Raw genomic sequence first — 26,462 nt, 5'->3', positions numbered from 1 at the left:
TTTTACGATTGTCTTTTCACTTTTATTACTATCTATTACGATGGACAGTTACATATTTATGCGCTTACAGAATATTGTCTGTATATGGATTTAACAATATGGATTTAACAATATGGATGAAAATATGGATGAAAATATGGATGAAAATATGAATGAAAATATGGATGAAAATATGAATTTAAATGCAACAAATTTCAAAAGGAATTTAGATAAAGTTGTTAAGACAAATAAGATATAAGACGATACATTTTTTTTCGTAGTTTAATATAATCTTAAAGTAAATAAATATAAGTGAAAGTCGTAACTATATCGTTCTTTTATCGTGTTTAAAAAATTCTTGTAATAGAATAATACCGTGAATTATGGTGCTATAATAATTTTAGTAAACAAATACATGTAAATGTTATGCGCTCTCGTTAAATTTTGAGTTTGTGTATTGTTAGAATACATGGTTACAGATATGTTTAATATGTTACGAATATGTAAAAATTGTGCCATGAGACGATATATAGATGTAAAATGTGTGTTAATAGTAGCTTCTATTTCAATAAAATATCTACTCCAGCTATGAGATCATCTTTTATTCTTCTTCATCTTTCATTCGATTTTGTTCGTATCATCGTAGGATACCATAATTGATAAACTTCAAATGCTTGGTGTATCGTAATCAAAGATACGTATAATAAAGATGCGTATGCATTTTCTAATAAAAATACACGGCGTACACAGTGGCCACACAGAATATCGTATCCTGGAAAAACGTTATTATCTTTGTTGGTGCATTTATCTCTTTGCTATTAAGTTTCTTTCGCTAATAATCGCTTTTTATAATAATCGCAAGAATTATGATGTATTATGTATGTAGTCGAACGATATCCAATGTTGTAACTCGATTTTCTAAACTGTTTAGTATCTTGCTTGTTCTCGATCAAATACAGTACCGATATTAAACTAAATTAAGATATTAAAATTAACTGCGCGACTCTTACATTTAAGAAACTATCATACGCGTACGTATCTGCTTCTGCATCCCAAATACATCTTGTACCCATTTTCACCCCAGCACCATGCTGCTCACCCAAAACCACATTTACGATATATTTGTAACGTTTGAACTTTAGCTCTAGAAATAAGTACGTAACAAATTATTTGAAATTTTTAATTATCTGATTAAACCTGCCGTATTATTTACTCGACGCCTAATTTATTTTAGAAAAGAGAAATTCACCTTTAACTTTCTCTCTAATTAAATCCGCTATATCTTTAGTCCATTGGGCTGCTTCCTGAGCATCGTAAGTTTTCGCAGAAAGCTGATCAAACAGCACATTATGTATAACTTCTTTAGCGTTTAACGGTTTAAACCTGTATCCAAATCATTTGTTCACCTTTTATATTATAGTTATAGTCAAAAGCGAAACGCTTCATTAAACTATCGTTCGTTATATATAAGTAGAGCTTAGCGAACTATTCGACCTACTATATTACTCGTTTTAACCATTCCTAATAACCATTTCATACGTTATTTACATACGTTATTTACAACGAGAGTGGTACTAGACTGCTCTGTATATAGTTTCTATATATGCAAATTACATACTTGAGATTATGTTAGAAGTATATACCTAAAATATAAAATCATATCTTCAAAATGAAAAAATGTGATGCTTGATTGTAACAACAACAACGACGACGACAACGTATTAGAAATAATCGAACAAGATAAAGCTTGACAAACAAACGTCATGTCGTTAAAAAAAAAATTCAATTAAAAAATCTCAAACCAAAGGAATAGAGTTCAACCGTAGAAAATTTCGATACGATTAATAGATACTTCTCGTGTAACTGCGGACGTATTTGATAAACTCGTTGTTCTAACGTAACAGTTTCCGCGTCATCGAGCACCTCCACATTTAGCCTCGATTTTTCGTCTTTCCGAATAATCTTTCCTTCCTCTGGAACATCTTCTTGGCATTCTTCTGCCTCTATCTCTTCCGATGCGACAGTAGCTTTGCTTTCGATATTGTCCGCCATCTATTTCAATTACGCTGCAATCTAATTACAAAGAACGTTAAATAATTCTCACGCTGCACTTAGGTTATGAAACCAGTCGCCTCGAATCACAGTCGTATCAAAGAGGTAATGAGAGTGCTCACTCTCACGAACCTGCTTGTTCTCGGACTAGTGCTGCACCATGCGGTCAAATGCCGAGTTTAAATTGACGTTGGCGTATACACGAACCTATGAAATTAGGGATCTGCCCTGTTTGGTCGTACACTAGCATAGCCAAGAATCTATTTAATTGTTCGATTCTACGGAAAACTTCCTATCTACTTTTCTATCTGAGACAGGCAAGTATAAGAATGAGAAAATCGCGCAATAATGGAACTAGTTGTATGTTGTCTAAGAAAGAGAAATTAATCGTTTACTATATTTTTGAACGACGACGCACGCATGTATAAACCAGGGTTAAAAATAGTACAAAATGTCGGAATATAATAATTTATGAAAAAAAAAGAAAAGAAAACAAAGAAATGTTTTCTTCGTGTCTCGAGATGCCTTACACCTGCAAATTCAGATTAATTTTATCAAAATTTCAAGTCCCTTATAGGCCCTGACTACGTTTGTTTAAGCCCTATACCTATCAGAAATCTAAACGTTTCTTTCTATACGACCTATGCAGAAGCCTAAACCTGTTTAAGAACCCTACCTATACGAAAATCTAAAATTTAGAATGAAAAGATATATTACAAGGGGAAAAGGATATTATAACTCTAATAATGAACGATCACTGTTTATACTTTAAAATAACGAAATAAAATCTTAACGGTAGAACGATATATTTCGAATAAATTAATACTCTACAAAATAAAATCCAACTTCATTATCACTACTTTGCATTCTTTTCTATTTGTTAGGAAATTATTTATATCATAGTACCAACAGTAATTCAAACATATTAATATATCTGCTCCCATTTTTCTTGAAATGCGATATACATGTAATTACGCGAAAAATTCGCGAAAGTATACACCGCAGTGAGATGCTGTAATATCGAGATGTCTAAGTGCAGCCAGATACGAAACAGCTGATGCTCGACCACCTCTGTGCAACTGTCCTAGCTGCATCGAATGATCGAGGAGTAGTCCCAGTGGTAGAAATTTGGGCATTTCATAGGTGCAACGCTACGTATGAGAACGTATAGATGAGGAAAAACAAAAAAACAAAAAAAGAAAACAAAACTACTTCGACTATACGCGATAGTCAGAAATCGCAACCCTACGAAATTAGTTCAAAATTAACGTCGTTTGAAATCACCTTTAAAATAAAAGAAAACGCGACAAATTCATATTCTAATAATTATTCACCATAGGAAATACTAAGAACAATCTTCTAATTCGCAACTGTAATTGGTAACGCGAAATTTAGAGCCGCAACGCTAATTGCAAAGACCGCGGTTAGCCCAACAATGACGATGGACCGACATACACGTCGGCTAACAAACAGATCACAACTAATACTACTACAAATACTTCGTGGCCAGCTTCACCGTCGATTTGCTCAAATAAAATTTCCTGAGACAGGTTGAACATGCGAAAACGCGCCTACGTAACGATTCGTCCAAATAACTGACTCTCTGGATTATTGAAATTCCATTACGAAACAGACAAATTGACAGTGAATGGGTAATTTATTTAACTTATTGAATAAAAATTAAATATTAATGCAAACAACCGTTTGAAAATGCGAAAGCAGCGTTGAAAACTTGTCGCTTCGATTCCAAAATCTGCCTGTCGCGAAATTCTAATTTTAACGTATAACTGTTCCAATTAAATTTACAACTATCAACAGCTATCGTGCTCTAGAAAATATAAAAAAATGTCATTACGCGGCAAACGCCGACTCTAGCGTATTGCGGATTGCGCGCGGTTAGAAATATGTTTTGAAGAAAAGTTGTATTAATAGGCAACGATAGGGGGAAGGAGTGGCTGGTTTTCGAAATATATACACTATATACCGATTATTATTCATTTCTCACCAACAAACAGCTATTACATATACATATTAAGAAAATGGGATATACTGTGTTATATTTCAAACACCGTTTATGTATTGCAAGATATTTTCTAATATATCTCCCAATCTTTATTAATCTTTTAAAATATAATATCATTTCATCAGGATAAATTCAATTCTGAATGTTCGTTATCGGAATGTGAAATATGGTATTTGCTAATATATTATGTTCCACCTTATAAAGACTCGACGACGATGCTTCTAATAAATTAAAATATCCTTACATAGACATGTCCGAAGTGATTAGTGATTAGAGTGTATATTTAATCTTGCACAGAAACCTATTTCAATATATCTTGTTCAGACCCTTTAATATACCGATAATAAATAATAATAAACCGATTTTCTCATTCGAATACATAAAAATATAATAATTTTGCAGCAGATTTTTTTCTAATAACAATCAAATGATTCGTATAGTTTTCTATATATTGATATAAAAACATTAATCACTTAATAAGTACATCCGTTTAATCTATATACCCGAAACAGTTTCAAAATTTCATTTCTTTAAGCGTTTTTCCTTCGTCTTAATATTTTCAACAAATTATGCAACTATCTATAAAATAATGATGTCATTATATACCAATCGTAAGTTGTATAGCAATTACGTAGCAAATATCGATCATCATTGATTCGATAAGAAGAAAAAATAATCGTCTACATACGTACGTCTGCTTTGTTCTAATACCTCGATCATTACTAAATCTGCATGAGAAATCAACGACTCGATTATTAATAATCATCTGTAGCGTCCATTTCGTATCAGTTCGAATTATCGATTATTAATTGCCTGTGGTGTCGTCCGTGATGCGATGAACCTCTATCCTTTCAGTCACGTGACCAGCCAATAATCTGCACAAAAGAAAAACGACAATTTCAAATGAATGTATGACAAAATCAGTAATTAACAATAACAGTACAAATTATAGCGAGATAAAGCGACGATAAAATCCAAAGTCTCCCCCAAAGGTCGTTAATGCGAATTATAGATAATTCCAACCAATCGAAATACAGTCAAGAATAAATGTATAATAAACCAATAATTTAAAGCAATGAAACTAATTACAGCGGAATAAAGTAATAATAGAACCCAAATTCTATCTGAAAGACCGGTAATATGATGACTATAACCTGTCAAATACGCAGTTAACGATGAAAGTAAAAGAAAATTTCGTTATACTACTTAATTTTACTAAGATTATAATCAATAAGCGATTAAATACGAACGTACTATTTGAATGAAGCAGATAGAAGTGTAGAAATGCTGGTAAACTTGAAATAAAAATACTAATAATGACAGGATAACGCTCGACGGTACGAATTTTCGCTCCGCGATTATCAAGAGTACAATATCACCCCACGGTACGTTTCTCCGAGTAACTATGACTTTCCAATATTTCGCACCAATAGGTGCGCTCGATTTGACTTTGACGATATTCTGCGCCAATAGGCACTCTCGATTTCACTTCGCAATACATTGCGCCAATAGGAGAGCTCAATTTTCATATATATGGGCCTTATTGGCCAGAATCGTGACGGACTTCGGATCTTTACTACGCCAATTTCAGGCCAAAGAAGCACGCCGTACCAACTTCAAGTTGTTTTACTTCTGTTTACAAGTTGTTTACTACATCACTTTATGAACTTTCGTGGCCCAACGTGATTACTACACAGACTAAAAAATTTGACACGATGCTGATTTTAACGTTCTCTGTTTATAAATGACGGCTACTTGCGATGAACTATTTACAGATTATTCGTAATCAAAATAAAATTCTCGTCATCGATAATGATTAACGGTAGCAAAGAAAATCTTAATCATTTATAATGATTATTTGTAATCAAAATTTTTTAATCGAAGACATTCACTCTTATACCATGTAGTAACTTTAAAAATTTGTCTTATAACAGTTATGACGTGTGGCACTGATAAATTAAACTTAAAAGTTAGAAAATTCTGCTCTGGAGTCGGAAATTTTGCATTCATTTATTTTACCATTGACACGATTGAACATAATTAAATATCACTTATGTACAATTCAAACGCAAGTATCTGAAGATTAAGTGATGGAAACGGCATGAAGATAGCTATTAAGGTCATTGAATTTGTTTTTTTTTTTTTTTTTTTTCGTGCTCTATAAGGATATGGAAAAATAAATATGTACAGTTCTATTTATAAAATAAAAAAAAAAAGAAAAATGGTGATGTCCACCACTTGTAATCTTGTAAGAAAAATGACCATGAAATAGAGCTGTTTTCACCGTTGCATGTGGCCCTTGAATTGTACTGAAAAGTTTTTTCATACAACAGTAATAAATAAGGCAAATGCTTAGGTGATCCCATTTATCTGGGTCACTCTACATATATGTATACATATATTATGGTAGCGTGCGTGCGTGCGTGTGTGCGTGCGTGTCTGTGTGTGTGTGTGTTACAAAGAATAAATATTATTAAAATGTTTAGTTAATCCGCTATATTTAACAGCATTTTTTCTAATTATGATATTAATTTTATCGCCTATATTACTTACACTTTATGTAATACGGAGATAGTAATCTTAACCCTTATAATCAAAATAATCTATTTCTGGTTCTGATGTTTTTATGCTTAATGTTGTTTCTGGCTTTTGAATCTTTTTCGCAGGCAGTGATAATATTGTCCTAAAAAGAACAAATGGATAATTTGAAATTAATATCGGGTTGACAACTAAGTGATTGCTGATTTTGTCATTAGGTGGTATTGATAAAATCCGCAATCACTTAGTTGCCAACCCGATATACAAACCCATTATTAATTTATTAAAACTACGTGACAGATTTTGGAAATGCTGGATTTACTTAATTTTACTTACTTCACGGACCCATTAGCCTTTGTAGTATTTAACATTGGACCTGGAACTTTTCTCTGACCATTTTCCCGTTGTACAATCTCTAATAAACTATAACTAGGTAACCAACACTGTAATAAATTTCAACATAATACCAGAAAATTAAATTATAAGTTCAATTCTGCTAGTTAAACGTAAAATGTGCATTACCTTATCTTTTACAGCAGTCGCAACAACATTTCTTTTTGGTTCCTGATCGTACGCCTGGCTCTCGCAACCAAAATGTTCACAAGACTCGTGAATAAAATGACGTTTATCTTTGTTCATGCTATCAAAGGAATAACTGCGTGATTTTTGTTTAGAGGTTTTTGCTAATTGAACCAACTCGGTTAATTTGTCATGAACCATCTGACAAAAATGAGGATCCCTTTTAGCCCACTGTTTCATAAAATCACTGTATCTAGGCATTAATTTTCCACTTAAATCTGGATTTACAATTTGCAAACCCAACGCCAATCTTCTATTTCGTTCTATTACTTTACATTCATCATTGCATTCTAAAGTTTTTAACTGATTCTGCTTCTTTGCTCCTTGACCAAATACTTCTTCCAAATTAATGGAATGACCTAATTGCATATCAGCCATTTTACTAGCTAATATGCTACTTGCTATTCTCTGATATTCTTTAGAATTTTCGGCGCAAACACGCGACATAGTCCTATGCCCACACTGACACGTCACCTACGTATAAAAAGATTTTTATTAGTAATTTAGAAAGCAAATATATTAATGCAAACTTTATACTTAATTATACAGAGATCTTATGTATCATCAAGTCGTGAATGTCATTTTGAAAACATATTCAATTAATTACCTTAACCATCTCCTTGCAAGGTGTGTCTGGACATTTACCCTCGTGACACGGAGCAGCACAGATGTGTCCACACAGTTCCCTTTGAACAGTACAAGGCTGAGAACATTGTTGTCCTGGTTTTTCACATGGCCCAGAATGACAAATAGTAATGCATTTATGTCGGCCACAGGATATGGGCTTGTTACATGACAAACCACATGAAATTTCGTTAACATAGCACGGTACAGCCTTTCGTAACTCATGTTTGCCATGACACCATCTTTGAGTAAGAACGGTACAAGGCGGACAGTTTAATTCACTATGGCAATTATGTAATATTTCGTGGCCACAAGAGTGCTGTCGAGAGCAAGGCCTGTCACATGTAGGTCTTCTTGTCCCACAAGGAACGGGAGGATATATCACAGAAGCCCCGCATTCACAGTATAATTCATCAAAACTACTTCGCCAACAAGGTTGACACCTTCCTATTTTAATATAATGTTTTATATTAATCTATTAATTTCGTTAACTCTTTTTTTTTTTTACTTTTTTTTTCTTTTTCTTTTCTTTTTTTTCCAATTCTTTTTCTTTTTTTTTCTTTTTTTTTTTTTTTTGGAAGGGGGGTACAAATCTTAGTTTCTTTTACTCTTTATTGTACAGTATAATTTTTACGATTTTTACTTCATTGTTGCGATTGAATTTCAAAATTAATATTAATATTATCATTAACGTAATTTAATACCTTTATGACAGCTTTGTTCACATTTATGCCTCCCACAGCTTAAAGTTTTAGAACATATTAATGGACAAATATGTTCTATCTCTATACAACACAGTTGGTTACATTTGTGCTTCCCACAAGATCGTTTTTTTATACACCGCTTTTCACACCGTGCATCGTCAGCTTTTGATATCAAATCTTTACAGGCTATTTCCCTATCCATATTTCCGCAGCGGCATCTAACATTGGTAATTAAGTCACAAACAGGACAATCTCCTACATGACACTTCGCTTTACACTTATGAGGATTATCTGCAGACAATATATTATATCATAAATTTTTACTGTATTTTATGAACAATCCCATGCACCTTCAATTTGAGACGAAATACTCACTAGGTTGCCCGCATTTCAAATTTTTTAAACATATTTTGTCGCAGACCGGGACTGAATCTAAGCAAGTTTGTCTCTTATCTATTAATGGTGTTTGCCCACAGCAGCAAGTTGTAATTTTGTCAGGAGTTAAAGAACAGGATTCGCAAGCATCCGCATGACACAATTTTGTACAAGTGTGATTACCACATTCTAACAATTTACCGCAAATAGTTCCACAAGAATATGTAAACGAAATATTACTCTGGCAAGTTATTTCTTTTGTACTTTTGCCACAATAACACTCTGAAAATAAATATGCTATCAGAATGAAATTTAATACTTTAATTTACATTATGTCATATTTAAATTACATACTTTGCGTTATTGTTTCTTCGCAATTTGCACATTCTCCATGATGGCATTTACTTTGACATTTATGCCGGCCACATTTTAAATTTTTACCACATGTAGACTCGCACAGCAATAATTTCTGAGTACTACACTGTACTGTTTGCTGAGTTTTACCGCAGCCACAATATTTTGTTACCATTGCTGTACATTGTGGACAAGATCCAGGATGGCATAGAAGAGTGCACTTATGCGGACAACTATTTTTGGATAATGTTCTAGCGCAAATTTCACCACAAGAATGTGCAACATCTCTACGATTCCATTCAGGTACTCTTGTTTTGCCACAAAAGCAAAAGTAATCTTCAGGAATTACTAAGTTAACATTTTGGCATGCTGGACATCTCCAACCATTTTCTATACAAATAGTATATAAAGAATCATTGTAATATGGTATATAGTATATAAGGATTATTGGAATTATTACAATTTAATAATAACTTTTAATAAAACACTTATCCAGCTTATAACTCTATTATTATATTTACCAGATTGTGATGACTTTGCCCATTTTTTAATACATTTCAGATGCAAAACATGATAGCAGTTAGAACATGACCAAACATAATCACTCTGTTTAATATACTCACAACATACTAAACATTCTAATTGTCCTCTATTCAACTGTTCTGCTAGTCTTTCTCTTTGACTTGAATCATCATCTGCACAATAAAATTATGAAACTGCATTATTATCATGTTAAAAATACAACATAGCATAGGAAATACCAACTTACATACGTACCAACTGGTGACTTTCTATTTTGTCCCCGTTTCTGAATATTATTTCTTTCGTTAATTTCCCTTTTATTTCTCCAATGTTCATTTCCTTTCTCTTTATTTTCAGATACATAATATTTACCTTTATCTTTCTCTTTAAAGATCTCTAGTTTAGCTTCCTTATGATGTTCTTTAAATCCATTATATCCTTGATAGTTGTGCCTTCTCTCTTTTATCTCTTTTGCTTCTAATCCAGTTCTCTCATTAAAACATTCTTTATATTCGTTACATTCTCCATTACTGCACATGTCATTGCTTACTTTAAATTTATCCTCTTTATTATAATTTTCTCTACCATATCCTGGATAGTGATGTCGCTTTTCTTTATAAAAATTTTCTTCCCTGTTATATCTATCATTATACTGATATTTTCTTAAATTTCTATGATTATTGTAGGTCTGTTTGAAGCCAGGATTATAGTAAGTAAATTCCTTCATCGAATTTTTGGGCTGCTGTATGCTATCACCTTGTACATTATTATCACCAATGATAGTTCTTTTATCATTAACCTCATTCGAAAAATTTTTATTTTTATTTGAACATACATTGATACTTGATGATGATTCTCCTTTATTCAAATTCATTACAGGATCATTTTTATTATTACAAGTAGCACTATTAGTCATTGAACATTGATCCAATGCATTTTCATTTATAACTTTTGGATTTACTTGTGATTTTCCTGCATAATACTTATTAGTAAAGTATTTATTACCTTGAAGTTTATGAGAAGTTTTGACATGCTGTTGATAGGGATTTGTATATGCATCTTTTTTGTAACACTGATCTTGATGTCTTTCTTTGTGTTTATAATTAGAATATTTTTTGTTATTATATTTACCTTCATGCCTACTCTCATTACAAAAGAAGTATTTATCTGATATCATGCCATTATCCTTGACACAATCATTTGCATCGTTAGTAGATTTTGTATTCTCTAATTCTTTATTTTTACTTCTATCACCATATCCTCTATTACTTGGCACAAACTCTTCAGCCATGACATGTAATTTTGAGTGATTGACTGCGCTGCCTGAAGATTCCTTAATTCTCTTTGTAGAGACATATTTATCTTCGTCCTTCGTTAGATTGTTATCATACTTCCAAGAGTCATTAGGTGATACGTAGCCTTGTTGAGATTTAACAACATTTGGGAAGTACTCCTCGCTATTTAATACTTGCGTATTTCCTACTGGGTTTATTACATGCCCATGATAATTATTGGTTGTAGTCAACAAACTTGGCATAACATTATTCGTGTTCGAATGATAGAAAGCATTTGGACTATTCTGTTCAAATATAGGTTCATTTTGTACGTAGAACTCACGACTAGGTTGTAAATAATCGTTATTTATATTATCAGAAAATAATGTCCAATTCCCTGTTGCAGGCCCAGGTACGCTTTGATCAGGATACATTTGACAATAATTTTGGTCATCTGGTCCTGAATAAGAACCATCCCAAGTAGCCATAATTCTTGCAACTTTACTTTCTTCGCCGTAATTTGTTATACTAACAAGAACAAAATTATATTTATAAGTCCCTTCCAATATTACGCTGAGCTGATGTACAATTAAACCGAAAATATGGTTAACGCAATCTTTTTAGAAATCTTTTATCGCAATATCAAACTTTCGTAATATACACCGTTGTATATCTTTATTTAAAATTTTTAAGTATAAGTATATTAAATACCTGTTGCGGAGAAAATAAGATAAGATACGATTGATACTGTAATACAAAACTGAAAAGGTACGAAGATCCTTTTAAGTAAGTATGTAAGTACTTACTCGTGACTTATCAGACATGAATCATGTAATCAAAACACGCTATCAAATTTTCATTGGAACTGTACATTTGAACAATTATTTGAAATTGTAATTGAAATAACATTTAAAAGATATCTCGAATATTTTATAACAGAAATAATGTAGTTTATATCATATATATCATCTAATATAAGATAAAGATTGATCGACGTACTTACACGAGGAGAGCTTTAGAATCTTCTTGGACGTTGAATGAAAGAGAGGATTAATTTCTATTTGTGAAATAGATGGCGCTATGTTCAATTTAATTTCACTTTATTTCCTAACCTTTATGCTCATTATGATGTAAATAAGCGTCGAGCCTCGTATATTACATACAAATATAAGTGTTATATCTGTTTTATGAATCTTTTCTCTAGTTTTATAACATTTAACTATATCAAAAATATACAATAGCAGTATTGTTTACTATTAACAGTCTAAATGTATTGACAATTTATACATTTGCAGGGTCATTGATGCGGTGTAAGTTTACGATGCATCCGTTACTTACATATTTTCATTTCAAAAGCTAATCACTTTCTTATTTTATATAAAGCCAAAAATCATTTCCTTTCACCCTTTTATTTAGAAAAAGTATGACAACTGAAGAAGGAAATCGTAACTCAACTTTACAGTCGCTAGAGGAAACTGGTCAATGTGTAACTAGTACATCACAACATGCAGGAAATAGTAGAGAATCAAATACTGTCAGACCACAGGAACAGAGCAGCCGACAAAATAATTTACAAAGAATACAACAAAGGAAACAACAGATGTTAAATTTACCACAAATGAAAAAAATATTAAAAATTGCAACATATAGCGCGTGTAAAATTGAAGATTGCAAATGCATTGGATGGAAGAATTCTCAATTACTAACTAAATCTTGTAAAAATGATGCACAACAACCTATTATAAATTTTTTTGACCCTTGTAAAAGTTGCAAGCATGTTTTAGAAAATCATGTTTCACATTTGACTAATCAATCAGAAGAAGAGGTCAATAAATTATTATGTATGGTTATAGACGCTGACAATATTTTCCTAGGTTTACAGAAAGAAGAAGATCCTGACACAAAGAAAGTTTATTTCTACTTATATAAGCTTCTAAGAAAATGTATACAATCTATGACTAAACCTATGATAGAAGGTCCTTTAGGACAACCACCTTTTGAACGACCTAGTATAGCTAAAGCAGTAATGAATTTTGTTGCTTATAAATATGGTCACTTGCCGCAGAGAGACATGCAAGCTATGTGCGATATGGCTAAGATGTTTCTGCATTGTTTGAACCATTGGAACTTTGATCCACTTAGTGCTAGAAGAGGCACAATCAGTGCGGAAGAAGCTCCTGCATATAAGATTAATCATACTCGTTGGCTTGTATTTTGTCATATACCAGCATTTTGTGACTCATTACCTCATTACGATACGTCTTTAGTTTTTGGACGAACGTTCGTCCAAGCTGTCTTTAAGCCAGTTTCCAGGCAATTGCTAGATAAATGTCACAGTGAACGAGATAAGTTAGCACCAGAGAAAAGAGTAATAGTCTTAACACATTTTCCAAAGTATGTAAAAATTTCTGTTTTTATTTTATTTGTGTTACTTCATTAATCGATGAGATATATAACGTATATGCAATATGTAATATATTTATACAATTTAAGGTTCCTATCAATGTTAGAAGCAGAGATTTATTCGGATAATTCTCCGATCTGGGATCCTGATTTTAAACAAGTACCTCCTACTTATTTACAATCTGCATTGGAATCAAAAGCAAGTCAAGGAAGAAGAACCGGTGAATTTGAAAAAGTCACAGTTCCACCAAATGATAAAGATAACTATACAACAATTAACATAAGTCCTGGCATGAAGAAAATTCATGAAAAAAGATCACACTCCGAAGGCCGCTCAGACGTGAAAAGAAGAAAGAATGAAGAAATTTTTGAAGATTTATCAGAAGAAACAGTTGCTGAAATTATAGCGACTATTAACGATCCTAATTACATGTGCGGGCCTGACGCAGTATTCCCCCCAAATGTTCCACGAGATGAAACTGCTAAGATTGAGGAAAGCAGAAAGATTATAGAATTTCACGTGGTTGGGAACAGTTTAACGCAGCCAGTTTCTAAACAAACAATGCTTTGGTTAATTGGACTGCATAACGTATTTAGCCATCAATTACCTAGAATGCCAAAAGAATACATATCTCAATTAGTCTTTGATCCGTAAGTGACCTGGATAATAAAATAGATATATTTTTCACGTTTTATAATATTTTCTTTATTTATAGGAAGCATAAAACACTAGCTCTAATAAAAGATGGTCGACCAATTGGTGGTATCTGTTTTCGAATGTTTCCTACTCAGGGCTTTACAGAAATAGTATTTTGTGCTGTTACAAGCCAAGAGCAAGTTAAAGGCTATGGTACACACTTAATGAACATGCTTAAAGACTATCATATAAAAAATAATATATTACATTTCCTTACATTCGCCGATGAATTTGCAATCGGATATTTCAAAAAGCAGGGCTTTAGTAAAGATATAAAATTACCTCGGTCAATGTATCAAGGATATATTAAGGATTATGAAGGAGCAACATTAATGCATTGCGAATTGAATGCGAAAATTGTGTATACTGAATTTACGGCTGTGATACGAAAACAGAAAGAAATTATTAAAAAGTTGATACATCAAAGGCAACAAGAGATACAAAAAGTTCACCCTGGTTTAACATGTTTCAAAGAAGGTGTTAGGGGAATTCCAGTTGAATCTATACCTGGTATTCGTGAAACCGGTTGGAAAAGTTATACTCAGACAAGAACAAGAGGAGTAGCTAAAGGAACTCAAGGGCCAGAACCAATGGAAGCATGCTTGGATATCACTGATTCTTTGTATAATGCGTTAAAAAATGTTTTAAATAGCGTAAAAAATCATAGTACAGCATGGCCATTTTTAAAGCCTGTGGATAAGAATGAAGTGCCAGATTATTACGATCATATTAAATATCCAATGGGTGAGTACAAGAATTGAGTACAAAGATTCAAAACATAATAAATCGTACAAAATAGGGAAAGAATGAAAAATTTTACTTTTCAGATCTCAAAACTATGACTGATCGATTGAAAGCTAGATATTATGTTACAAGAAGATTATTTATTGCAGACATGACACGAATTTTCACTAACTGTCGCTTGTATAATAGTCCTGATACCGAGTACTATCGATGCGCTAATGCTCTGGAAAAATATTTCCAAACAAGAATGAAAGAGATTGGTCTTTGGGATAAATAAAATTCATAAATTAAAACTATATGTGTTGATTATATTTTTATGGCTAATGTTTGTACATTCATCTGTAAATACAGAAATTAAAGACTAGTCAATGTAAAAAAGGACTCAGAGTTCTTAAGAGGATACGAAAAATGATGAAAAAGTAGTACTCCATGTAAATTGTAGCTAAAAATATTTACACCTATATTCTATAATTTGTAATAAATTTGGTATTACATTCTTTATCATTTTTCCACCAAAAAACACGATTGAAAATAGGATACACAGCAAATTAAAATCAAACTAGATACTTAATTTCACGGCCTAATTATAAACATTAGTCGAACAGTTAATTAAGGAATGTAATACACCGATTATAACGAGATTCTGTATAGTGGTCATTCTATGGAACAGTGAATCTCTAAAATGCGTTAATTCTGGAAGGCTTAGTAAACTGAAATTTCTATTTTCTGTAAATAATTAACTGAAACGAAATAAAGCTAAAATAAAAATAAACATTTGTAGAACACATACACGCGCAGTTTTTTAAATACAATTATGAATATTTATTTGAGGACGAATTAAACGAAAATTCCTAGTAATTGCATGAAATTTTCTTTAACAGATGCCTATGTGTATAACTGTTTAATTGTAAACGAACTGCATTTTAAACTAGAGCATTCGCTAAATTAATGAAAAAGAAAAAAAATATATATATATATATATATGTATTTTAAATACGCAAATAATACCTCATATAATAAAAGACAAATTATTTGTAAGATACATATTTTGTTTCTATTATTAAAATTACTCACATTTGTATATCTATGTATAAGAAATGTTTCCACAAAGTTAGAATTTGAAATAAACTGGATATACATATTTATAACAATAAAAATAACATATTTTTCTACTATATAAGCTTTATCATTATTTAAGCTTTATCATTATTTTTTATATTCTGTCAATTCGTTTGTATTTAATGGACATATAAGTTGGTTTTCGCTTTCATTGATAAGTAGAATTTGCTTGCTCATAAATATAAATGGATTATGGATTATTACAATCCAAATTGTATTTTGCTAAGAAGTATTTAATATTGCCAAAGAGACAAGATAATACCTTTTATGCTATACTTTATATATAAACTCCATGAAAGTTTAGAAATAATCTCTTCATTAGTACACGTATGTTAAAAGCTAATTAAACATTATCATTAAAAATATTCATTACAGCAGTTTTGTTAAGTATAGGATTAATATCGTCATACAGATTTTAGAAATTCTTAAGAAACTAAAGAAGTTGAACTCTTTTTTGGCTAACAATTTCTATCCTGTAAATATAACAAATGTAAAAAAATAAAAAAGCTGGCATTTAGATTGAATAGAGAGATTAGATATCAATAAGGGGGGGAATATTTGTTGGAAATTATAAAAATGTTGGAACCAAAAATTGCTTTATATTAGCTTAAATCGTATCGGTTCACATTATGTTAGCTGAAATGTACACTAGTTCATTGACGTGCAAGAAACTGTTTAATATACAGGCATGAATGCATAGAGGTAGTAAAAGAGGGGGCATTAATATAAAGCAGCTCCATTCTTCAGCAGAAACAATATTAGAAGAGTCAATGCACTGTCGAGGTAGTGCAAAATCTAGTCAAACAAATAAGCTATTTGCTGTTTTTGGCAATCAAGATTAATATTTCCTTTTATATCTACAAAAATCAGAAGAGCGACATAAATACTTTTAGTTTAAAATGTGTGACGACGATGTAGCAGCCTTAGTAGTAGATAATGGATCAGGGATGTGCAAAGCAGGATTTGCAGGAGATGATGCTCCGCGTGCTGTATTCCCTTCCATTGTTGGAAGACCTAGATATCAGGTAAAACTAACAATATCTTAAATATGATCTATTATAAATCATTAGCTAAATTTATTTATACATACTGTCATGTACATTTATATTAGTATAAGATAATATTTGTTCTAATTTAATATCGGAATTACCATGAAACCTTCAAAACCTTCAAGATTATCGTATTTTTAAAATTCAATGCATTTACATTTGTAAAATCATGTTGTTTCAAAGTTTATAAGAAAGAATGGATACTTATCATATTATTTATTTGTTCTGAAAACAATAAAAAATGATATACAGGGAATCATGGTTGGTATGGGACAGAAGGACAGTTATGTGGGAGATGAAGCACAAAGTAAAAGGGGCGTTTTAACTGTTAAATATCCAATCGAGCACGGCATTGTAACAAACTGGGACGATATGGAAAAAATATGGCATCATACATTCTATAACGAACTAAGAATCGCTCCGGAAGAACATCCTGTTCTATTGACCGAAGCTCCTTTGAATCCTAAAGCTAACCGAGAAAAGATGACACAAATTATGTTTGAAACTTTTAATTCTCCAGCAATGTATGTCGCTATACAAGCTGTTTTATCGCTTTACGCTTCAGGGCGCACTACAGGCATTGTTCTAGATAGCGGAGATGGTGTTTCACACACAGTACCGATTTACGAGGGTACGTGTCGTTATACATATACATGTATATTTATCATTTCGATCAATAGGATGATTATTTCTGGAAATTATATTATTTCGTTTATATTTCATTCTTTAGCGAATATTACAAAAGCAAAACGGTTCATTTGATTTGATCCGAGATATCATTGTACATATAATATTTATGTACAGGTAACGTTAATTTAAAAAAAAACTGTTTCCTGAAAAAATTATACGAATTTACGTCATGATTTTTATCGCGATAAAATCCATACCTTTACGTATTAACTATTAACGAAAAATATAATTCGTTTAATTCATTTATTTGTAAAGTTTGTCTAAGAACTAAAATTTATCCAATTTATATAACTTGTATAAAATACTTGAGAAGAGGGCATTCATTTTATTGTATATGAATACATGTTGCACGAATAACGGAAATTATTATCAGAATGAACATTTTTATTGGCATATATCACGTGTAGTAATGTACGCAAATGTAGTGTTAGTTTTAGTTTTAATAAACGTTTATGACAATATCCTTCCAAATGATTATAAGACCGAAAAGTGGAAGAATCCTGTATACATTAATTATAATTGCTGTTACGAATGAAGAATCCTATTTGATTCAGGATATGCGTTACCACATGCAATTTTACGTATGGACTTGGCCGGCCGCGATTTAACAGATTACCTCATGAAGATCCTAACGGAAAGAGGATATTCTTTTACTACGACCGCGGAGCGTGAAATTGTTCGAGATATTAAAGAAAAATTGTGTTACGTTGCTTTGGACTTTCAACAGGAGATGGCTACGGCCGCTGGCTCAAGTGCCCTCGAAAAAAGCTATGAATTACCGGATGGTCAGGTAATTCTGACTTATATATAATGTTTAATTTTTTAACGATCTATTATTTTTTAACGGTTCTATTCAGGAACTGAGAGTTTGAGAGTAAAATATTTAAATCAACGAACTAATTGATGCTGTTTTTAGGTAATTACTATTGGAAATGAACGTTTTCGGTGTCCAGAAGCAATGTTTCAGCCAAGCTTCCTCGGCATGGAATCATGTGGAATACATGAAACCACCTACAATTCAATCATGAAATGTGACGTCGATATTCGTAAGGATTTATACGCCAATTCGGTCTTATCGGGCGGAACCACTATGTATCCAGGTATTGCGGACAGGATGCAAAAGGAAATAACGGCATTGGCTCCGTCTACAATGAAGATCAAGATAATCGCGCCTCCAGAAAGGAAATACTCGGTCTGGATCGGTGGCTCGATCTTGGCCAGTTTGAGCACCTTCCAACAAATGTGGATTTCTAAGCAAGAATACGACGAATCGGGTCCGTCTATTGTACACAGAAAGTGTTTCTAATTCTCCATTCCAAAAGAGTTTTCAAGAGGTTTCAAAAGAAATTTGACTATATTCAATTGAAAAATTATAAATCGATATTGTGTCGTAATAAAACTAACTTACTCTGTATGCAAAATTTTACATCACAACGCGTCACCTAATATTTATTTGAAAACTTCGATTTATTTATAGGATAATTAGTTTCTAACATTTATCAGAATGTTTTTGTAAGAAATAATTTTATTTATTTGACATTTCTTATTTCTAAATTATAATTTCTATTATATACAGGTCATTTCATAAGTTGCTAATGGACCGTACCTTTTTCTCCTCTTTACCTCACTCTCTCTCTCTCTCTCTCTCTCTCTCTCCTTATTCTTATTATTTTATACATTATTTATTTTAATATCTTTTCATTTTGTTTAGAAACAAACGGATTCGCATACTAACATACGAAATACATTTAGAATGTAAATGCTCTTGTACCTCTATGATAGCCGAAATATTCGACTGAAATTATATTGCTAATACTATTATGTATAACCTTAAGCAGTGATCCACTACTTATGGAACGACCTGTATGTAGAGCAATAATATGTGTACTATAATATATAATATTTATATATAGTACACAATATAATAAATATATTTTGTAAAACACGCATACAGTCATTCATTCCCTTATATATATGATTCATTTATTTTAATACCTTAATATTATACAAAAATAAAAAATGAAAAAAGTTGTCTAGTTCAAAGAAGAAATTTTTATCATCGCAGTAAACCTTTTAAGACCACAGTTTATAAAACTTTAGTTGTTTTTCAAGTTGTGCTTGTTATGCATAGAAAGTAATAAAGTGATAAAAAATATAAATTAAGTTAACTCATAACGATTCTTTTATCATTGAAAAGTATTCTCTATAATATGTCTTTAATTCATTAAAAAGACAAGCATTGAAAACTGCGATCTTAAAAAATTGTTACGCTGAACTAAACAACCTTTTTTTTTTATAGTTCTCTTTGTCATTAAAAATGACGGAAATGTTTTGCATGATCAAAATAAATGAGCCACCCTATATATACATCGATCCAGTTAAAATCATATACATTTCTTTATAGTTGCACGCATACGGTATATCAGACATATGCGTGCACGCATGCACGCACGCACACGCGCGCGCACACAAAAAATAAAGTAAACGTATATACATGCTATGCACATGACAATTACGTAGGCTGTCACAATCTCGTTAATTCGAAAGTCACAACAATATCAAGAAATTCCGAAACAATTTATGTAATCGTTAAAACTTAACAGGAGGTACTTCATGCCTAACATTCATTTATGTTTTCAAAATTATATTTTGAACAATTCAAATAATGTTAATAGCACAAAAATTTATGTTGTTTCAAATAGTAATCATAATATTTATAAATGTTATGAGATTTTGTGTATCAAAGTGTGATATACACACACGTATGTTTTATGAAATTATTAGTTTTAAAACGGAAAAGTATATGACATTATTTTACGTCTTTGGTATACTTGAAAGAGCTTTCAATGCGTAAAATCGAATTAACGAGAACAACGTAAATAATTCTATGCTATGTCTTAACATACCTAAAAGACGCTACTCGTTCTTATTCTGTTTATTGTAAACAAAATATAATCGTTTGATGTCTAGTCATCAGTAGTGCGCACTACTATAAATAAAATAGTAAACAAAAACTTATGTATAATTGGAAAGATGTTTCTTTTTATTTACAAGTTATAATCGCTATGTTCACCGTATTTTAACGTCGAGCATTTCAATTTACGAAATGCTGACCATCTCTTATGGACGGTTGAATTGAGTACCCCATTACTTGTCATGTATGATAAAATAGAATAATGCAATTAAAGTACATGCATAATAAATTAGTGCATTTTACTGAAAGAATTTTCGACGATTGTAATTAAACGCTAGGGTAAAATTTAGAAAGAAATTAACAATGAGATAGAAAAAAATAGAAAAGAAGAAGACGGAACAAAGATATATCTTTAGTAATTAATGTTAAAACTGAAAAGAAATTTATTAAAGAAGTTTATTTCATTTTAATATTTTCAAGCGGACGTCGTACCCACTTTTCTTTTGCACTATTCATAAAAAAAAAAAAAAAAAAAAAAAAAAAAAAAATTTACATGAATAATTTGTAATTTTACTGAATCTTTGATATTAATCATGGAACATATTCTTTGTTGACACCAATTAGTTTTACAGCCAAAATTAAAGAAAAGGGCTACGAAGAATTTCAAGTAAATTGCATTATTTGTATATAATATTAATTTTGTAATAGTTTATCACTGAGTATGCATATCTTCAACGCATTTGTGCTCTGCATGTTTAATTAAATTTACATTTTATCCAGTTAATTGCAAGAAAATACACTTAATCTGATTATTTATGTCCATTGCAGTCTGTACAATTCCAAATAAGATTTTATAAGTATATTTAATAAATATTAATTAAAATTGAATAAATGAATAATATTTCTACAAAATTGCGACAATATCAAATTACAGTCGTACAAATAAAATGATTCTTATAGATTTGAACAAACTATAAGATCAATATCTTTTGATCAAGCTTTAATAAACACGAATGAGTAAGTAAGAAATAAAAAGCATTGTATTATAGGTACTCCTGTCAAGTATAGTCATCTTTCCTGAATTTTGTTTTAAAAAAAGGTAATAAAAATATCTTTGGTGCTCCTACTTCATGTAATAAAAAAGATATGATTTTAGAAAAAAGAAAGAAAAAAAAAAAAAAACAGATGTATATGAGGGAGCATATCTATAACATAGATTAAAAATGATAAGACAAAAATAATCCTGTCCACTGTCGTAAAACGTTTATCTTCTGGTAGATTTTCTTCTACCTGTTGATCGTTTTGGACGACGACTGTTCGATCGTGACATATTTGACCAAGGTAAAGAAAATTCACTGTAATTATAAAACAAATGATATAACCAATATGAATCAGTACGACTGTAGGACATAGTTATTAATACATTATTAATTTACCTTGGGGTGAAACTAGGAATAGGAGTACCAAATGCAGTAACAGGTAACTGGGGATCCACTTGAAGACTTTGTATTTGTTCTACATCAGGCCACAACGACGATACAGCTTCTTCTTCAACAGCAGACGGGCAAGGCCCGGTATGATTCGTATTGTAACACGTTGCTTGATGGTTCTGCCTTTCTTGTCTTTGTTTTAATTTTTCAATATGTCTCTGTTCTCTAAAAATGGAAGTTCATCTGACTATTGAAATTTATTTAATGATCAACCGGCTGTATAAGTTTGATTGAAACGGTGGAACATTAACGGTGGAACGGTTGGAACAAAATAAAATACAGTAACGATATTTTGTATTACTTTGGTAACACGATACAAACCTTATCCTTTGTACATCCCATCTTTTTCTCCTCCTTTCATCATTTTCTAACTTTAAATGTCTTTTGTTAAAAATTTCATCATCCAAATTTTCAGTTCCTTCCATCGTATAACAGCTTGTATATATCTTTACCCTCCAATTTGGAACTTCTAACGAGGTATTACTTTCTACTAAATTAGGTTCTTTTAAATTTAACGTATAATTGGGATCTCCAACAGCTGTATAATAATGTTCCTCTGTAGTAAGGAAGGATTCCTTTTTTGTTAATGGCTTCCCTTTCCTATCACCTTTCCTGTTATTTTCTTGAGTTAATGGCTTATCTTGTACCGTAGAGGATGTGTCGTTGCTAATCGTAGATGAACATGAAACACCCCTTTTCCTTTTGCTTCCACTGGATAGCGACGTCGAGTCTGTTCTTCTTTTCTTCTTCTCTTCCCACTCTAATCTAATATCATTACCAGCTTCTATTTTTGTCTCGTGCTTACTTTGATTATCATTTGGTTCCTGTTTGACAGTGGTAATGCCACCACTGGTATTTAAACGTATCTTAAAGCTTTCATTGTATTGAGAATTACTATTCTCAGATTGAATATTCCTGTGAAGTTCGCTAGTCGATGGCACGTTCACAGAATTAATAGTTGGAGACGAGCAAGCTCCTATGTGCTCTGATGCAATGGAATTTTCATTGTTTTCTGATCTGAGCTTTTGCAAATTTACACGCCTGTCCATACGCTCCAACCGCAGCTTAAGCTATAACACAGACACACATTTATTAGCAAGTTCCGTCAAAATAACGCGTATCTCTACAGCATTAATGTTAATAAAAATTATAGCTCTGATATACTGGAATTGTACAAATATAAATTTAAACATTTAATCAATTAATTAAATACAGATATAAAATCGAGATTTATTACTTAAATAATAATAAACACGACGAATATATTCCATACATTGCACGGAAAATGTAAATACAACTAAATACAAAAAATTTCATGAAGATTAGAATGAATTATTTTTTCCATTTTTTCATTCAGAAACACAAACATTCACAAATGAATAATCACAGAAATTACGCAGTATTCGTTTAAACAACTTTATTTACTGTCAACAAACGATAGGTCGGTCGAGTTTTGATTTCTTTCCGGATCCCAGGCATGATCATTCTCGCGATTGATCATATATACGTATAGATAACACAAAGTATTAGCGAGAGTGATATTATCGACAATAGTGTCGCGAAAATTGATCGATTCTTTCAAAAAATCCGTTTATTTAAAGATCTTTTATTTTCCATAGTGAGAGTATCGTCACCGGAAAGGCAGATTGCCCGCGAGAAACAAACAGAAGTTACATATGTATAACGTGCTTGTTGTTTCGAAGTTACGGTTCTATACAAAACAGCGCCATCATGCGGTAACGTTACGTCTGACCTTCACGTTCGAGTGACCAATGAAAGAAAGAGGAATAAGAACCGGGAAAGCAGAGTTGAAAGAATGGGAAGGGCAAAGATATTGACACACGAACATAAACGCGGGTACTTTGCAATGCATCTTATCGTCAGAAACATGCAGCTCGCGTGGTAATAGTAAATTAGTAATAAAAGAAATGACAAAAAAGAGAGAGTCCCAGAGGAAATGAAATAATTGTAAATTAACACGAACATTGAGATACGCGTTAACATTGAGACGAGAAGATTAAAAGCAAAGGAAAGGAAGGTACCGTTTCATTTTCCTGTCGTAGAGCTGCTAAGAGCTTATCCTTCGTCACGATTTGTTCAGACTGTTGTTGAATCAAATCAAGATGAAGAAGCAAGAGTTCCTTAAGATGTTTGACTTCTGTGAGATCGTTCTGACGTGGTTCGTTACCTCGAAGAGGACTGACACCAAGAGTGGAGGTGGCAGTGGCTACTGCCGGAGCTCCGCTATCTGTCATGCTGGCGTACATGTGATCGAAATCACAGGGAAAACTGAGTATTCCAGCGGCTGGTTTACCATCCTCGTCGACGTTTTCGAATTCAGTACGGGAGCAACTATTGTTCTGGTTAACGACAGAATTAACAGTGGTGCTGGTAGTCGAGACCGTGTTACTTCGAACGCCGCTGGTCGCCGACGTGGTAGACAAGTGTTCGTTCATCGCCGCGACCATGTTGTCGTCGTCCTCCTCGTTATCTTCTTCCTCGTCTTCTTCGTAACAAGGAGCAGAAACGGCCGTAGTCGCTCGATCGTCGTGCTCAATGATGGTGATGGTGGTGGTAGTGGTGGTGGTAGTGGTAGTGGTGGTGAGATTGACGATTGGCGTCTCTATACACCTTCCGGCGTACGTCTCTTCAAATTCGATTTCACTGTATTCCGTTCTCGTGTTCACATCTTTTTCATTACGTATCGCTCCCTGATTCTCCGGTATCTTCAGATCGGAATTCACGTCACAAAACTCCACGCCGACGACGCCCTCGGCGGTCAAGCCGGTAACACAGACACCACTATTACTACCACTGTCACCGTTATCACTGCTGGTGGAACAACCACTACCACCACTACCACTACCGCTCTCACTAGTAGCACTAGAACCAGTAGTACCAGTACCAATACCAGCACCAGCACCAGCACCAGCACCAGCACCAGCACTGACAATACCACCAGCAGCAACAGTAATAATAGTAATAGTAGTAGTGTTAGTACAAGTAGTGGTATTAGTAGTATTAGTATTAGTAGTAGTAGTAGTACTACTAGTAGTAATAGTCGTAGTAGTAGTAGTAGCAGTAATAGCAGTAGTAGTAGTAGTAGTAGTAGTAGATGTAGTAGTAGTAGTAGTAGTAGTAGTAGTAATAGTAACGGCGGCAGCAGCAGCAGCAGCAGCAGCAGTAGTAGTAGTAGTAGTAATAGTAGTAGAAGTAGTAGTAGTAGTAGTAGTAGTAGTAGTAGTAGTAGTAGTAGTGGTGGTGGTAGTGGTGGTGGTGGTGGTTGTGGTGGCGGTGGTAGTGGAGGTGGTGGTGGTGGTGGTGGTGGTAGTAGTAGTAGTAGTAGTAGTAGTAGCAGCAGTAGTAGTAGTAGTAGTAGTAAAAGAAGAAGTAGTAGTAGAAGTAGTGGTCGCAGTAGCAGTGGTAGTAGCGTTACTAGTATCACCAGCTAAAGCAACTATGGAAAAGGCAGTGCTGCCAGCAGCGCCGCTCTCGTTTTCTTTCCTATTCCCGTACTCGTACCCGTGAACGTTCTCCTTCTTATTCTCACCGTTCACGAGTTTCGAGGCCGAGCCACTCGACATCTTCCCTCTCTACCACCCTCGCCGTCGCTTCCCACTTCTTCATTTGTGGCCGCTTCGAGCGTACCACGCGCCCGCACCGCGCACATTAAACGTCTTGACAATATGTACCTTCACTGACAATGCCCTCACCGCCGATCTCTATCCCCGTCACATATCATCACCCTTCACCGATCTCTTACCACCATCCACTTTACAAACACTTCCTTTTAACAGATATTATTTTCCAATCTTTTCCTCTTTCAACACAACCTCCTCTCCAACTATCTGTTCAGTGGTAGCGCACGAGGTGCCTGTCGTCCAAAATCGTACTTGTGTGTTTACTCTGACGAACTATGCGAGCCGCGCGCGGCGTTTCTCTGCTTCGTAGTATCCTAAACTCACGACATCTCGCGGTACCAACCACAAACCCTGTCGTTTCATTTGCTTTTCCCATCGATCATCCAGCACCCACCACATTCGACATCGACGAATCTCATTGAACGTAAGCACACCCGACGCAATCTTCTCCTTTCGTTCTTTATTCTCATGTACACACGGATATACCTCTGCGATATATGTACACGCCACTTATATTCGCGCGATAAAGAAAACAAGCGCATGCGTTCTATCATTATATTTCTCGCTGTGTCTTTTCTCGCAATATTGTATACGTATTTGAATAATATGTACAATGTACTTGCCTACACCGTACGATAGTTTTCACATTTTAGCGATATGATTAGAACGGAAATTTTACGTAAATTACTCT

The 26,462-nt window shown here is 33.0% G+C and overlaps 5 protein-coding genes across 13 annotated transcripts in view; 2 read left to right on the top strand and 3 right to left on the bottom strand.

The window, feature by feature from the left end:
* The window catches only part of LOC126920983 (protein shuttle craft), a 219,593-nt gene extending 207,448 nt beyond the window's left edge, over positions 1–12,145 (bottom strand). The window contains exons 1-13 of one of the 9 annotated variants that reach the window (XR_007712163.1): positions 12,028–12,145; positions 10,006–11,552; positions 9,750–9,923; positions 9,229–9,618; positions 8,875–9,156; positions 8,500–8,790; positions 7,779–8,242; positions 7,115–7,645; positions 6,929–7,035; positions 6,608–6,737; positions 4,747–4,929; positions 3,733–3,859; positions 2,021–2,238 (exon numbers count right to left, since the gene is read on the bottom strand). Coding sequence is in view for 5 of the 9 variants with exons in the window: in XM_050732051.1 (XP_050588008.1) it covers positions 6,635–6,737; positions 6,929–7,035; positions 7,115–7,645; positions 7,779–8,242; positions 8,500–8,790; positions 8,875–9,156; positions 9,229–9,618; positions 9,750–9,923; positions 10,006–11,512 (3,849 nt within the window). In the remaining 4 variants the exon portion in view is untranslated. Of the gene's footprint in view, positions 1–2,020; positions 2,239–2,820; positions 3,860–4,003; positions 4,930–6,038; positions 6,364–6,607; positions 6,738–6,928; positions 7,036–7,114; positions 7,646–7,778; positions 8,243–8,499; positions 8,791–8,874; positions 9,157–9,228; positions 9,619–9,749; positions 9,924–10,005; positions 11,736–11,830; positions 11,994–12,027 lie in introns of those variants that run through there. The other 8 variants (XR_007712161.1, XR_007712162.1, XR_007712160.1 and 5 more) reach the window with 8 other exon arrangements.
* LOC126921280 (dynein light chain Tctex-type protein 2B-like) lies at positions 957–2,031 on the bottom strand. The gene is made up of 3 exons (XM_050732736.1): positions 1,832–2,031; positions 1,229–1,362; positions 957–1,123 (listed from the first exon to the last, which is right to left on the bottom strand). The coding sequence occupies exons 1-3, from the start codon at positions 2,029–2,031 to the stop codon at positions 957–959; spliced, it is 501 nt and encodes a 166-aa protein (XP_050588693.1).
* Positions 12,146–12,184: 39 nt separating the features above from the next.
* On the top strand, positions 12,185–15,657 carry LOC126920988 (histone acetyltransferase KAT2A). Its single transcript, XM_050732061.1, has 5 exons — positions 12,185–12,334; positions 12,441–13,418; positions 13,518–14,078; positions 14,144–14,868; positions 14,952–15,657. Exons 2-5 carry the CDS (start codon positions 12,448–12,450, stop codon positions 15,143–15,145), a joined length of 2,451 nt encoding a protein of 816 aa, XP_050588018.1. The 5' UTR covers positions 12,185–12,334; positions 12,441–12,447; the 3' UTR covers positions 15,146–15,657.
* A 149-nt stretch (positions 15,658–15,806) lies between these two features.
* LOC126921010 (actin, clone 403-like) lies at positions 15,807–19,140 on the top strand. Its single transcript, XM_050732136.1, has 4 exons — positions 15,807–17,012; positions 17,289–17,667; positions 18,281–18,516; positions 18,643–19,140. Exons 1-4 carry the CDS (start codon positions 16,887–16,889, stop codon positions 19,030–19,032), a joined length of 1,131 nt encoding a protein of 376 aa, XP_050588093.1. The 5' UTR covers positions 15,807–16,886; the 3' UTR covers positions 19,033–19,140.
* A 91-nt stretch (positions 19,141–19,231) lies between these two features.
* Positions 19,232–26,407, bottom strand: LOC126920987 (location of vulva defective 1-like). Its single transcript, XM_050732059.1, has 4 exons — positions 24,173–26,407; positions 22,452–23,200; positions 22,077–22,295; positions 19,232–21,995 (listed from the first exon to the last, which is right to left on the bottom strand). Exons 1-4 carry the CDS (start codon positions 25,712–25,714, stop codon positions 21,905–21,907), a joined length of 2,601 nt encoding a protein of 866 aa, XP_050588016.1. The 5' UTR covers positions 25,715–26,407; the 3' UTR covers positions 19,232–21,904.
* Between the last annotated feature and the right edge of the window lie 55 nt (positions 26,408–26,462).

Source organism: Bombus affinis, chromosome 10, assembly GCF_024516045.1.
Source record: "Bombus affinis isolate iyBomAffi1 chromosome 10, iyBomAffi1.2, whole genome shotgun sequence".
Classification (NCBI taxonomy): domain Eukaryota; kingdom Metazoa; phylum Arthropoda; class Insecta; order Hymenoptera; family Apidae; genus Bombus; species Bombus affinis.
This window is presented reverse-complemented; position numbering and strand designations above follow the sequence as displayed.

Coding starts and splice junctions, on each gene's coding strand:
- LOC126921280 (XM_050732736.1), bottom strand. CDS start 2,031: ATGGCGGACAATATCGAAAGCAAAGCTACTGTCGCATCGGAAGAGATA. Junction 1,363..1,831: donor CGTCCGCAGTTACACGAGAA/GTATCTATTAAT, acceptor ATTTGGATACAG/GTTTAAACCGTTAAACGCTA. Junction 1,124..1,228: donor AATTAGAGAGAAAGTTAAAG/GTGAATTTCTCT, acceptor ACTTATTTCTAG/AGCTAAAGTTCAAACGTTAC.
- LOC126920988 (XM_050732061.1), top strand. CDS start 12,448: ATGACAACTGAAGAAGGAAATCGTAACTCAACTTTACAGTCGCTAGAG. Junction 13,419..13,517: donor GTCTTAACACATTTTCCAAA/GTATGTAAAAAT, acceptor ATACAATTTAAG/GTTCCTATCAATGTTAGAAG. Junction 14,869..14,951: donor TCATATTAAATATCCAATGG/GTGAGTACAAGA, acceptor TTTACTTTTCAG/ATCTCAAAACTATGACTGAT.
- LOC126921010 (XM_050732136.1), top strand. CDS start 16,887: ATGTGTGACGACGATGTAGCAGCCTTAGTAGTAGATAATGGATCAGGG. Junction 17,013..17,288: donor TTGGAAGACCTAGATATCAG/GTAAAACTAACA, acceptor AATGATATACAG/GGAATCATGGTTGGTATGGG. Junction 17,668..18,280: donor CACAGTACCGATTTACGAGG/GTACGTGTCGTT, acceptor TATTTGATTCAG/GATATGCGTTACCACATGCA.
- LOC126920987 (XM_050732059.1), bottom strand. CDS start 25,714: ATGTCGAGTGGCTCGGCCTCGAAACTCGTGAACGGTGAGAATAAGAAG. Junction 22,296..22,451: donor TGGGATGTACAAAGGATAAG/GTTTGTATCGTG, acceptor TTCCATTTTTAG/AGAACAGAGACATATTGAAA. Junction 21,996..22,076: donor ATTCCTAGTTTCACCCCAAG/GTAAATTAATAA, acceptor TTATAATTACAG/TGAATTTTCTTTACCTTGGT.